Raw genomic sequence first — 15,152 nt, 5'->3', positions numbered from 1 at the left:
GCTACTACACCCTTCATAATTGTGCATTTCAAGAACTGAACAAAACTTACAAATATTTAACAAAACGAACAAACCATAATACCAAGGAACAGAATGATTACCACATTCATTCACCATAGTATTTACGTGGTTCTCCAGGGTGCCTCAAAGAATACAATGTTACTACCATGGTGCATGTCCAAATAACAGAATGCATGTCTAAAAACATTCTGTCACCATGATAATTGTCCATTAACACAATAAAAAATGTAAATTAAAAAGCACCATTGAATAGCATTTGTCATGGTTGATTTTAAGAAATAGAACTATCTGTACAACAAATTAAATGCCAGTAAATGGCTTTTTGTAAATTAAGACATTGTGGCTTACTGCTCAAGAGCTGGTTTATTAGAATACAGCTCATGGGAACTTTAGATTTATCTCAATCAGATGTTGAGAGCATTCAAAATTCAGAACAGAAGTGCTGTTTTAGACACTGGAGAGATTTTTGAATAATTCAAGCTCATTTGATAACACTTTTGCTTGAAAATGTTTACAAATAGCCCCACAGAAAACCAATCATGTTCCAGTTTTCCTCTGCCATCATTTTATAAGCTTACTTTTTTATAAATTTAATTGAAATGAAATATAGACTTTCAATTTATGAACAAGTTACAGAATGGATTTAAATGTGTATTTAAGGTATGAAAATGGCTTCAGTTGTATGGTAGGCTCAACAGCTTAGTTCAATGACATATGTCAGCAACAATCATTTTCGCCATAGCATGACTTTGAAGACTATTTCAAAGAATTTCAAATGACAAAGGAGTCCTTCACGTCTTGTGAGAATGACCACTTTAAGTTGCAGTTTGTAAGATCAGACACATTAAAGTATAAAACCCTTTACGGACACATTGGAGTAAGAATCACCATTGTCTCGTACATTTTATTTTTTACTTACCTAAGCATAATGGAACTGAAAACTGAAAGATATGTACAGTTGAAGTCAGAAGTTTACATACACCTTAACCAAATACATTTAAACTCAGTTTTTCATAATTCCTTACATTTGATCGTAGAAAACATTCCCTGTTTTAGGTCAGTTAGGATCACTACTTGATTTTAAGAATGTGAAATGTCAGAATAATAGTAGAGAGAATGATTTATTTCAGCTTTTATTTCTTTCATCACATTCCCAGTGGATCAGACGTTTACATACACTTTGTTAGTATTTGGTAGCATTGCCTTTAAATTGTTTAACTTGGGTCAAACGTTTTGGGTAGCCTTCCACAAGCTTCTCACAATAAGTTGCTGGAATTTTGGCCCATTCCTCCAGACAGAACTGGTGTAACGGAGTCAGTTTTCTAGGCCTCCTTGCTCGCACATGCTTTTTCAGTTCTGCCCACAGATTTTCTATCGGATTGAGATCAGGGCTTTGTGATGGCCTCTCCAATACCTTGACTTTGTTGTCCTTAAGCCATTTCGCCACAACTTTGGAGGTATGCTTGGTGTCATTGTCCATTTGGAAGACCCATTTGCGACCGAGCTTTAACTTCCTGGCTGATGTCTTGAGATGTTGCTTCAATATATCCACATAATTTTCCTTCCTCATGATGCCATCTATTTTGTGAAGTTCACCAGTCCCTCCTGCAGCAAAGCACCCCTGCAACATGATGCTGCCACCCCCATGCTTCACAGTTGGGATGGTGTTCTTCGGCTTGCAAGCCTCACCCTTTTTCCTGCAAAAATAACGATGGTTATTATGGCCAAACAGTTCAATTTTTGTTTCATCAGACCAGAGGACATTTCTCCAAAAAGTAAGATCTTTGTCCCCATGTGCACTTGCAAACTGTAGTCTGGCTTTTTTATGGCGGTTTTGGAGCAGTAGCTTCTTCCTTGCTGAGCAGCCTTTCAGGTTATGTCGATATAGGACTTGTTTTACTGTGGATATAGATACATGTCTACCTGTTTCCTCCAGCATCTTCAGAAGGTCCTTTGCTGTTGTTCTGGTATTGATTTGCACTTTTCGCACCAAACTATGTTCATCTCTAGGAGACAGAATGTGTTGCCTTCCTGAGCGGTATGATGTCTGCGTGGTGGTGTTTGTACAGATGAACGTGGTACCTTCAGGCATTTGGAAATTGCTCCCAAGGATGAACCAGACTTGTGGTGGTCCACAGTTTTTTGATTTCCTTTGATTTTCTCATGACGTCAAGCAAAGAGGCACTGAGTGTGAAGGTAGGCCTTAAAATACATCCACAGGTACACCTCCAGTTCAGTTCACCACCTATCAGAAGCTAATTTTCTGAAGGCATGACATCATTTTCTGGAATTTTCCAAGCTGCTTAAAGGCACAGTTAACTTAGTGTATGTAAACTTCTGACCCACTGGAATTGCGATATAGTCAATTAAAAGTGAAACAATCTGTCTGTCAACAATTGTTGGAAAAATTACTCGTGTCATAAACAAAGTAGATGTTCTAAACAACTTGCCAAAACTATAGTTTGCTAATATTAAATCTGTGGAGTGGTTAAAAAAAGTTTTAATGTCTTCAACCTAAGTGTGTGTAAACTTCTGACTTCAACAGTAGCATCTATGACCTACTATCAATAACACAGACATTTTTATAAATACATTAACTTACCTTTACTTGAACACAAAATCCATGCTTCTCTCCTTGCGAATAACCATCTCCGTAACTTTGTTGTAAATGTCACCCAGTTGTTTAAGTTTCGATAGCCTCTCTTTCTCGATTTTTAATTGAAATTAACTTTTCCAAATCCATGTAGGTCTTCGATGATTACATTGCAGATATACATTTTAGCGTGATTATGCATTAGTTACGTGAACTTGAACGTGTTGACACAAAACTAAAATCTATCCTATCAGATAGTGTGCCTGAAGGAAGGAGCTTCTGACTGGCTTACTCATTTTGGTAATCATGCTTACCTTGGCCATTTGTAGTAGCTGGCATGATTCAATTTGAATGAATGTACTGGTTTGAATGAAAGGGCGGTAAATAATGGAATCACAGAAAGCATTATATAAAGTGCTTACACCTGAGGGTGGCGCCAAAGCGAATAAATGAATAACTGTAACATTGTTTTTTTCCAAACCCCTGCATAGATGCTGCAAGAGCCTATTTGTTAAATTCTTCCAAATTTACAGTGTTTGTTGAGGTTAAAATATTTCATAATGTATAGTTTATAATGTATAATGATTGCCCCTTTAAAAATGTAGACATTTATTACACATTTTGTTACATGTTTATTTATATGCAGAATATGTATCATTTACATTTATTTACATTGTTTTCATTGACATGTATAACAAGCACTAAAATGGTATTGTCTCTTTAAGAGTACAGGCAGTTCGAGAGTGAATTAACAAGAGAGAAGCTGAACAGTTGTTTTTTGCCCATCCATGCAATGTGTGATTAGAATTAATCTTTTTTGCATTACACGGAACGAGTCAAAACTAAATTTAACTCGCATAATGTGTATGGACAGACGTGTAAAATATTTACTGTTTTGCAACACTTTTACTTTCCAACAGACGTCTAACAGGCGCATTACACTTGTCTGTACAGTAGATGCTGTAAAATAGAAAATGTTGTGAAAACAGTCCGTAGAAAAATTTAACTAAATCAGAGTTAACGTCACTGAATGCCATGTAAATTTAACTATGGCATATCGTGGCTCAACAAAAGGGATGAGGATCTGTGTCATGTGGATACATCTGAACTTTAAGAACTGGCTTGATCTTACATACTACAACTTGAATGGACATACTGGGCAGCTTCAAACTGGTCTCTTTTTGATCATCTTTCTTTTGTTCTTTCCTTCTGCGCACTTCACATCCATCTGCAGTCCTTAACACATGGGAAGGTCACATCCTCACCCCATTACAAATTAGCTGCCGGTGCGTCAGTGATTTTACGTCCTTTCCCAGCTATCAGGCGATCTCTCTCCTCCCACAGAGTAACACCGTCACAGGTACAAATCTGTTTGGGGTTCTGAAACAATCCGGCGGAGCGTGCAATGATTCCACATGCCAGCCTGAGTAAAGAGGGAGAAGGAACCAGTCAAAAGAAAACCAAACACACACGGTCCACTGAGTATATTGAAACACAATCGAATTAGCTCTGTGTGGGATTGTGATTTCTATAAAGAATAAATACAAAAAAGGCAGATTATTTCTTTATTTCTCCTGCAGAACACAAACGAAGATTTTTAGAAGATTATGTCAGCTCTGTAGGTCCATACAATGCAAGCGAATGGTGGCCAAAACCTTGAAGCTCCAAAAAGCACATAAAGACAGCATAAAAGTAAGCCATATGACTCCAGTGGGTAAATCCATATCTTCTGAAACAAAATGATAGGTGTGGGTTGGAAACAGATTAATTGTATCAATAATATCGCTTCTGAAGACATGGATTTAACTAATGGAGTTGTATGTATTACTTTTATGCTGCCTTTATGTGCTTTTTGGAGCTTCAACGTTTTGGACCTTGTTGACTTGCATTGTATGGACCCACAGAGCTGAAAAATTCTTCTGAAAATTTTCATTTGTGTTCAACAGAAGACAGAAAGTCATACACATCTGAAATGACATGAGGGTGAGTAAATGATAAGAGAATTTTCATTTTTGGTGAACTATCCCTTTGAAGCAGCTCCCTCCATTTATATTAAACACACAAATGCTCCAAAAGAAGAAGTGTTCCATCTTTTAATCTTGTCTCGGTGACAAACTATTTTTTACCTCTCTCCTGTGTTTCCTGTTATTTTGGACAGTGGGTGACTCCCACGGCCCAAATCATCCTCTCCTGAATCCACCACCAGAGATCGACCAATCACATCCCACACCTGTCAAACAGTAAACAAGACTAATGTGACACTATGGCATTGCTTCAGATCTTAAATACAACACTTGCCAAGCAACAAATCGAATAAAAATTGTCAGGTGATGGGTGCAAGGAAAAAATAATAATAATAATGTAATAATTGCATTTTCGCAGGGAGAACCTTTATATATATGTGTGTGTGTGTGTGTATATAAATAATGCAAAATGCAGTTTCATGGCCATCAAAAAATATTTATGACCTTGGTGAATTGGCAGGTGTGGTAAAAAGTTCATTTTGGACCATGAATACAACACTTTTCAGAATAAATTCAGGCTTGAAATTATTCCAGAAAATAAAGCAGATCTGTCCATGACAACTTTCAAATGACACTGAATGATATAAGAGTGAAAAAGAGAGGAATATAACCATGAAACAAAAGTAGTGACTAAGAGGGATGTGTTTAAGTGGAATTAACTTTTAATAACACAGACTTTGGATAATTAGAAAGGTGACTTCATATACACCACCGTGGGGTTTGCAAACACACACCTCTCAGCAACATAGGTTTTTTTAAGTCCAAATTACAAGGCAAACTGAATTACCTTTATCTGAGAGTCTTCTAATCTGAATGAAGCTCTGCCATCAGGACCAGCCATAATATTTCCCAGATCTCCCACATGCTGCAGACCAGACAGATATTAGTAAAGTCATTATTACACAGAAATTCTATGTTTGTAAGAACACATGCACACCAAAAACAAACGTTGTATGGTGCCAAGTCAAAACATGTTCTTGTCACATGTATAAGAGGGCAATTTTTGTACATAAGGTTTTAAGAAAAATTCCACAAATTTAGAAATATTCTCGTTTAATGAACCAATCAAGGATACAATAGGTCTTCCCGGAATTGGGGAAGTTAATGATTTATGTATCTTCGTAACGTGTAAATAACAGGTTAATAGGGTGATCAATCTTCATAAAATCGAACTCTTTCTTAGTTATTTCACTATCATTCAAACACTCATGTAACGTCATGTATAATTTCTTTACATTTATCAGTGGGGTCTGCAGAAACTCTTCTAAAAAAAATTTCATCATTTAATTGTCTGTAAACTTCATCTTCATAATCAATTAGAGACTGTAAATCTACTGCCTCTCCTTTATCTGCAGGGCGGATCACAACATCCGTGTCTTGCTGAAGTTCAATAATACATTACATTAGACATATTATTCCACACTCTGAAATCCCTGGAGCACTGTGGATATATGTGCATGTGTAAAGGGATGTATATGTGTATATAATATGGAGACCCAGTTGTATGTATGTTTGTATATGTGTGGATGTATATGTACAGGTATATATATGCAGATATATGTATATATAAGCGTGTGTGTATGTAAACTCAGCAAAAAAAGAAACATCCCTTTTTCAGGACACTGTATTTTAAAGATAATTTTGTAAAAATCCAAATAACTTTACAGATCTTTATTGTTAAGGGTTTAAACAAAGTTTTCCATGCTTGTTCAATGAACCAAAAACAATTAATGAACATGCATCTGTGGAACGGTCATTAAGACACTAACAGCTTACAGACGGTAGGCAATTACGGTCACAGTTATAAAACTTAGGACACTAAGAGACCTTTCTACTGACTCTGAAAAACACCAAAAGAAAGATGCCAAGGGTCCCTGCTTATCTGCGTGAATGTGCCTTATGGGGCTTTTCCACTGCACGGTACAGCTCAACTCAACTCGACTCTGCTCGCTTTTTGGAAGTTTTCCACTGTGGATAGTACCTGATACTTTTTTTAGTACCACCTCGATCGAGGTTCCAAGCGAGCCGAGCCGATACTAAATGTGACGTCAAAACCCTGCAGATCACTGATTGGTCAGAGAGAATCGTCACTACCAGCGTCACTGGATTTGCGTCACGGGACATCAACCCGCTAGTTTTAAAGTTAGCAACAGCGATAACAATATCATTTGTTCATGCGACTTTCGAATTGTAAAAAGAAATGGCTGTGCGCAAAACCACACCATGGTCAATAAACGAGGTGCAGACGTTCCTCTCGTTAGCGACAAACGAAATGACGCGAAACGAAAAAGACTTTCAGGAAGTGTCTCAGCTGTTGGCCACACACGGCTACCACCTGACCTACCAACTGTGTAGGGAAAAGTTAAAAAAACTTAAATGACTACAGAACCATCAAGGACCACAACAGACGGAGTGGTTCAAACAGAAGAAAGTGGAAGTGGTTCGACCGAATGGACACCATCTATGGCAATAGACCGGCGAGCAATGGGAGGGAGAGTGCCCTGTTGATGGTATGTTAACTATATATTCTGCTTGAAAGCTTCACTTTTAGTTGACCAGCTACTGGAAAGCTTGCTTCTAAAACAACCAGGCCAATTTAACTGTTACACTTGTGTAAATTCACCATGCAACAACTGCTTTATGCAGCACAATGAGCTAGTAGCTAACAGCTAGCGGTCATGTTATTGTTTATGGTCAGTAATGTTTGTGTCGCATTTAAGATGCTGTCACAGCAGAAGAGGTGGCGCAACTATGACGATCAGCCTATAATCCCACCCATGTTGAGGCGGCACTAAACTGCAGTGGAAAAGCAAACTTAGAAAAGTAAAGCAAGCAGAGTCGAGTCGAGTCAAACCGTAACGTGCAGTGGAAAATGGTGGCATGAGGACTGCAGATGTGGCCAGGGTAATAAATTGCAATGTCCGTACTGTGAGACGCCTAAGACAGCGCTACAGGGAGACAGGAAGGACAGCTGATCGTCCTCGCAGTGGCAAACCACATGTAACAACACCTGCACAGGATCGGTACATCCGGCTATCACCCCTGCGGAACAAGTACAGGATGGCAACAACAACTGCCTGAGTTACACCAGGAACGCACAATCCTTCCATCAGTGCTCAGACTGTCCACAATAGGCTGAGAAAGGCTGGACTGAGGGCTTGTAGGCCTGTTGTAAGGCAGGTCCTTGCCAGACATCACCGGCAACAATGTCGCCTATGGGCACAAACCCACCTTCGCTGGATCAGACAGGACTGGCAAAAAGTGCTCTTCACTGACGAGTCATGGTTTTGTCTCACCAGGGGTGATGGTCGGACTCGTGTTTATCATCAAAGGAATGAGCATTACACCGAGGCCTGTACTCTGGAGCGGGATCGATTTGGAGGTGGAGGGTCGGTCATGGTCTGGGGCGGTGTGTCACAGCATCATCAGACTGAACTTGTTGTCACTGCAAGCAATCTCAATGCTGTGCATTACAGGGAAGACATCCTCCTCCCTCATGTGGTACCCTTCCTGCAGGCTCATCCTGACATGACCCTCCAGCATGACAATGCCACCAGCCATACTGCTCGTTCTGTGCGTGATTTCCTGCAAGAAAGGAATGTCAGTGTTCTGCCATGGCCAGTGAAGAGCCGGATTTCAATCCCATTGAGCACATCTGGGACCTGTTGGATCGGAGGGTAAGGGCTAGGGCCATTCCCCCCAGAAATGTCCGGGAACTTGCAAGTGCCTTGGTGGAAGAGTGGGGTAACATCTCACAGCAAGAACTGGCAAATCTGGTGCAGTCCATGATGAGGAGATGCACTGCAGTCTTAATGCAGCTGGTGGCCACACCAGATACTGATTGTTACTTTTGACTTTGACCCCCCCTTTGTTCAGGGACACATTATTCCATTTCTGTTAGTCACATGTCTGTGAAACTTGTTCAGTTTATGTATTTGTTGATGAATCTTTTTATGTTCATACAAATATTTACACATGTTAAATTTGCTGAAAATAAAAGCAGTTGAAAGTGAGAGGACGTTTCTTTTATATGTGAGTTTATATGTGGATGTATGTATACGTACAGTAGATATGATCTATTGGTGTCGACTATGATGTATTAATTTGTTGTTAATTAAGATGTTTATTTTAACCATGTTTATACAAGTCTCTGTGTTGTCTACATCCACCCTGGGAGATCTGAATGGGTGGAGTCATTAACACCAAATGGCTAGCACCTGCGGGAACCATGAGATGTTTGGCTTTAAACTGGCATCACAAAGTTTCTTGTTTTGTTTTGAAGAAGACTTGTTACATGAGTTGAAACATTAACCACATGGTTTTGGATTAACATTTCGAAAAAAAACGAAAACTAAGCCACATGAAATTTTTATTGTCTCTCCAAGACTAGAAGACAGTCACATGCTAACACATGAGATAAAGTCACTATAAAAGTAATCAGTCAGATTCCAGTGGTTTAATCAATGTCTTCTGAAGTGATCCAGCTGGTTTATGGTGAGAACGGACCAAAATCGAACTCCTTTTTCACTGTACATCTTGACAGTCTCTGGGCACGACCATGATTTCAAGCTCGATTACACTTCCTAGTGCTTGACACATGCACAGAGCACTAGATGGCGCTAAAGGAAGTGTAATCGAGCCTGAAATCATAAACGCCAAGAAGACTGCTGTCAAGATTACGGTGAAAAAGGAGTAACATTTTGGTCTCACCCAAAACCAACTGGATCGCTTCAGAAGACATTAATTAAACCACTGGAGTCTGATGGATTGTGTTTATGCTGACTTAATTAGCTTTTTGGAGCTTCAAAGGCCTGATTACCATTCACTTGCATTATATGGACCTACAGAGCTGAAATATTCTTCTAAAAATCTTCATTTGTGTTTGCAGAAGAAAGACAGTCTTACATGACAGATGAGAGAATTTTTTATTTTTGGTTGAACTAATCCTTTAAATAATCACAGAGTTTTTTCAAAGTGTGTTAATAATTCATTATAAATCAACCATCATTTTTTTCATATCGGCGTTTTCATGTTATTAACCGATATGATTTTAATTTGGTCAATAATTGGCCAATAAATATCAGAAGCTGATACAGCGGTGCAATTTATGTATATTTCTTCAAAATGTGGATTTTTTTTTTACTTCATCTTTGATAAGTTGAATAGTTCACAGATCAACAAAATAGCCAAGTTGTCATAAGGCAATTATGTACAAAAATAAAATGCAGTAATGCCGATTTTATTTGGAAGTGTTTATAGTGATATAATTTAGTTGAAATGTGGCTTTTAAAAGTAATATTAAATGATAAATTATAATTCACACAATTTGAGTTTGTAGGAGTTCCAAATGTATACAAATTTCAATTCATAAAAAAATATTAATTTAATTAAAAAAATTTATTTATTTATTTTTTTAAGTAGTTTTTGGACCATTTTCCATTGTTGTATAGAGTTGCCATATGGCAATATTTCCCCATCCTCCAGGGGTAACTTTTACACTGACTCCACTCTATGCACTTTTTATAAAGAGAATTGCAGTCATTGAAGTGCTTGAATTGAAACGATTGTGTAAATAGCTAATTTTAAAGAGCACCTATTATGGTTTTTCAAATATTACCCTTCATGTAGTGTGTTATATAGCTGTTTGTGAATGTAAAAAAGTCTGCAAAGTTTCTCAAAGTGCACGACAAATGGAGTTATTGGCTCCCAAAAGAAAGAACCGATTCTGAACACCTGAAACAAGTCGTTAGTAAATCCAGACTTACTTGTACTAACCTACCTAATTTGGTAACAAAAAACCTGCCTCTGGTCTTCATTGGCTGCTCGCGAACAGTTTGACCCGCCCTCAAACACTACACTAAGCGGTAGACCAATCACAACAGACTGGGACATCTGACCAATCAGAGCAGAGTAGGCTCTCTGAAAGGAGGTGTTTAGAATTAATCCTTTAGAACGGATCATTGAACGAGTCATTTTTGACACTGGGGAAAAAGGTTAATGCTGCAATTTAAATTATGAGCAAATGAAAGTGTTTTTTGACCTTGGATGCATGTAAATCTATTGTACGAGACCTTTAAAACAAAATTAGGCATGTTTAAAAACCATAATAGTTGCTCTTTAAATAGTGAACTGAAGGGGATAAATGAACACTGTACCCTCTCTGAGTCTTGAGGAGCTCCATGTTGTTTCCTGAAAGGGTTGAAGTGATCTCCACAACTGACACAAAGAGAACGAACATATAATAAATGAATACAGTATTTAGCAAAAACTAATACAAAGTTACATGCCTGCAAATCACATCAAGTATTTTACTGGATTTTTTTTATTCCAGATTTAGGTACATTAATAGAAAGTTAATTCTGTTAAAAATTACACCCTGTAAGAAAATTGAATGCATAATTCACCCACAATGTAATCATGTCATTAAACACCCACACTGCGCTTTCACACAGCAAGTTTCAATACGCAAATGGGATTTGACATCTGCGACAGAGGTGAAGATTATCAGAGAATAACAACTTTACTTTAATGGTGCATTTTTTTGTCTTCCTAGAGCTTGACCGCCCCAATCCCCTATCACTTTCATTGTATGGAAAAGAACAGCGTAGAGAGGGGCTGTATTTTATCAATTCTTACCACTAGTTTTATTCAGATGGACTGATTTTTTAGTATACAACCTATATTACAATGACCCTTTTCTTAAATCCCTTGTCTCCCAGCAAGACATGCAATCATGTGCTGACTTACATTTTTATTGTTGGTCTTGACAAATAACTTTCACAGGTACTTAAACATGTAGTTGAAAATTATGTCATAATTACTCAACCTTATGTTGTGGAACACAAAAGGAGATGTGCGGCTGTACATGTAGAATGTCAGTCCCAGTCACCATTCAATTTCACTGCATCTTTTTTTTCCACACATTGAAAGTGAATGGTGACTGAAACTAACATCCTGCCACACATCTCCTTTTGTGTTGCAAGAAAATCATGCAGGCTTGGAATGACATGAGAGTAGGTAAATGATGAAAGAATAACCATTTTTGGGTGGACTATCCCTTTAACATTTAGCTTGTTTCATGAAATTTTTCTGGTAACATTTTCTTTCTACATAATCCATGCGTGAGCATGTCTTATATGACATGATGTGACATGTCATCAGACCACTGATCATCAGACTATCTTGGAGATTTCATGCTACTAAACACACTATAACAAAGACAGACTCATGCAGAATGGTCTGAATTCATACAGGCCTGTTACTCCCAGATGAGAATATCAATGTGCTTGTCTCAGGATCAAAAGGTTAAAGGTCAGGATTTTCGGTACCTCATGCAATCCTGTGTAAGGTCCCCCAGTTCATGCACATGCAAGCCGTGAGCTCCAGGCGCCAGCCCATCAATCGTCCCGTCAATCAAACAACGATATGGTGACAGCTGCAGGAAGCGGACAACGCCCTGCACTAGCCTCGCCCCACTTAACATTGCCACAGCAGCACCCAAGTCTAAAATGTACACACAAACAAGTCGAACAAACACAGATAAAAAGCATTATGCTTTACCTGTGGTGACCCACTAATAATGACCATTAACATGCACATGATTTTCTGATTAAACTGTATATTTTGGTCTTTACACTACCTTAAAGGGATAGTACACCCAAAAATGAAAGTTCTCTCATTTACTCACCCTCATGCCATCCAGATGTATCTGACTTTCTTCTGCTGAACACAAACAAAGATTTTTAGAAAAATATCTCAGCTCTGTAGGTCCATACAATGCAAGTCAACAAGGTCCAAAACGCTGAAGCTCCAAAAAGCACAAAGGCAGCATAAAAGTAATCCTTACGACTCCAGTGTTTAAATCCATGTCTTCAGAAGCTATATGATAAGTGTAGGTGAGAAACAGATCAAAATTTAAGTCCTTTTTTACTCTAAATCTCCACTTTCGACCAGCCCTCCTATGCGTGTTCACCAGAGGACCGAGTTCTTCATTCTTCGTGATATCGCCACCTACTGGCCTGTTCTGCAAATATGATTTATTTGTTCTTTTCCTTTCCTTCCTCCCCTTTTCTCTTTCTCCTCCATGCCCAGTAGGTGGCGATATGCACGAAGAATGCAAATCGCCAGATTCAAAAGAAGAAGAATGTGAAAGTGAAAATGGAGATTTATAGTAAAAAAGGACTTAAATATTGACGCACACCTATCATATCACTTCTGAAGATATAGATTTAACCACTGGAGTCATATACGTAGATTACTTTTATGTTGCCTTTACGTGCTTTTTGGAGCTTCAAAGTTCTGGTCACCATTCAATTGCATTGTAAGGACATACAGAGCAGAAATATTTTTCTAAAAATCTTCATTTATGTTCAACAGAAGAAAGAAAGTCATACACAACTGGGATGGCATGAGGGTGAGTAAATGATGAGAGAATTTTCATTTTTGGGTGAACTATACCTTTAAGTTTTTATAATGAAAAAGGCACTTACATACTCTCTATATATGTGAATATTTTTCCCACTATTCTCTGACCATTTATTATGCAGTATTTTTAGTAATTTTGCTCAGTGGTTTAATCAACATGTCATTGACAACAGCACATAAGAACACAAAAGTTAAGCCATATGACTCTTTCACCTGTCTGTATATTGATTAATGCATTGACATGATGCAGATATACATTAATCAGAATATAACCAAATTCTAAATAATAGAGGACTATTCTAAACATGGTCAATGTGCCCAATACTAACAGCAGTGACCCAGAGAAAAGAACCAGTCTACATTGTTATGTACATTTTACAGTTAAACTGTTAGGCCATGTAAACTTTGCCACTTAAGTCATTGTATTTTCAGTAATTATGTGCCACAAGACCAAAATGAGTGCACAAAGATGTGACTTCATATGACTTCATGACTTTATATATTTCACCTGTTTCTGAGCTGCCCATTCCCTTCAACACAGCTCTTTTGCCTGTGCTTTCAATGATATTCTGGACCTGCAGAGAGGTAAGCACCGTTTCAACCAACACCTCCTCCTTGGCCAAGTCTATGTGCACTGAATGCACTCCTAAAAACACAAGACACACACACATATATATGAATGACGTTATACTTTTGACACAGAACTGAGAGTGTTTAGTATTGTCTCAACTCACCTGGCTCTTTCTCCAGGACACCCTTCACTGCATTCACACAGCTGTCACATGACATCTGTACTGCAAATTCAAGCTGAGGGAAAACACAAATTAATGAAACTAATAACAACCAATCAAGCACAAGTCCATTTCTCACCACAACATCAATATATATATATACATATCTCATAAAGGATATAAAGCCTGTTTTTACTGTTAAGATTTTTTTGCATTATTTTGTATGAAAATTAAAAATTATTTTGTATGACAACTAAGCACATTTCCCCCCAATTCTCAATGCTCTATCAAAGCAAGCAAAAACATAAAAAGAAATTAAAAATAAAACAATTACATAATTAAATAGTATTTACATAAAGTATTTATTCATCAGTATTTTTGTACAGCTTTTAATTCATGCTTTTCATAATTAAAAAGATGTAAAAGGGTCCGGACATCATTATTTTCATTACTGTATTAAAGTAATAAACTGAGAATCATTAATTATTATAAAATTCACCCAAATACGGAGTATATAAAACTCAGACATTTAAATAATATAAATAATAAACAAAACGAAACAATAGTATGAGAACCTTTAGTTAATATAACCTACAGTTTATATAAAAAAATTAATTATATAATTTTATAATACATAAATATAAAATGTGAACATGTTTCACAAGTTTCATAAGTGTATGGCAAGTGCAAGACTGCAACAACAGATTAAGATACATAAGTAAATTAATTGTGTTAACCATCTATAACATATAAAAACATATAAACTGCGTAAATTATAATGTTATTATGATTAAATCAAAAATATAGTCACTTGAATGACTTTATTGCTATAATTTCGTTTTTGAATCACATCAATTTAATTGGCACTGCCATCATATTTACCCTATAATTAATATCTAGCTCATGCCTTCAATAATTATGACTGCAATACATTAAAGTCATTTTTCTCACCTTTGTTGTTCTGTTTGTGTCCATCTCTAGTCCACACGCCGCCAATGACGTAGGCAGAAATTCAGAGCTCAGAGAACATTTCAACATAAGAGTCCCATCAGAAGCTATTAAATTATAAAATAAGAGTCCCCTCAACTACATTGAGAGGAGATTCAATTGTGACCGCAAGAGTAATAGAGGCTGGAACTAGTGAAATATGTCAACTACAACGTTGTAATTTTTTTATGTCCAATATTTTAATACATTTTCATAAATTCTCATATGAATTACTAGATTGAGAATTTATTACCTCTTACCCATAAATTCAATCAGCAACTTGTACTTTATACTATGGGACGCTTTTCACACGTCCGCGTGCTGCAAAGCCATCGTACTTCACGGCTTTGCAAAAGAAGGTGAAAATATACA

General features: G+C 37.3%; 1 protein-coding gene across 1 annotated transcript; it reads right to left on the bottom strand.

The window, feature by feature from the left end:
- Positions 1 to 3,233: 3,233 nt before the first annotated feature.
- LOC127453207 (copper chaperone for superoxide dismutase-like) lies at positions 3,234 to 14,827 on the bottom strand. The gene is made up of 8 exons (XM_051719451.1): positions 14,745 to 14,827; positions 13,797 to 13,869; positions 13,571 to 13,708; positions 11,967 to 12,141; positions 10,794 to 10,854; positions 5,426 to 5,503; positions 4,741 to 4,844; positions 3,234 to 4,037 (listed from the first exon to the last, which is right to left on the bottom strand). The coding sequence occupies exons 1-8, from the start codon at positions 14,766 to 14,768 to the stop codon at positions 3,884 to 3,886; spliced, it is 807 nt and encodes a 268-aa protein (XP_051575411.1). The 5' UTR covers positions 14,769 to 14,827; the 3' UTR covers positions 3,234 to 3,883.
- Positions 14,828 to 15,152: the final 325 nt, after the last annotated feature.

The sequence above is a fragment of the Myxocyprinus asiaticus genome, chromosome 2, assembly GCF_019703515.2.
Source record: "Myxocyprinus asiaticus isolate MX2 ecotype Aquarium Trade chromosome 2, UBuf_Myxa_2, whole genome shotgun sequence".
NCBI lineage: Eukaryota > Metazoa > Chordata > Actinopteri > Cypriniformes > Catostomidae > Myxocyprinus > Myxocyprinus asiaticus.
Note: the sequence above shows the minus strand (reverse complement) of the source record. Positions and strands in the feature narration are given on the sequence as shown.

Excerpts from the sequence above, each read along its gene's own strand:
- LOC127453207 (XM_051719451.1), bottom strand. The coding sequence starts at position 14,768 with ATGGACACAAACAGAACAACAAAG. Across the intron at positions 13,709-13,796 it reads TGTCCTGGAGAAAGAGCCAG|GAGTGCATTCAGTGCACATA; the intron begins GTGAGTTGAGAC and ends TTGTGTTTTTAG. Across the intron at positions 5,504-10,793 it reads CTCCTCAAGACTCAGAGAGG|CATGTGGGAGATCTGGGAAA; the intron begins GTACAGTGTTCA and ends TCTGGTCTGCAG.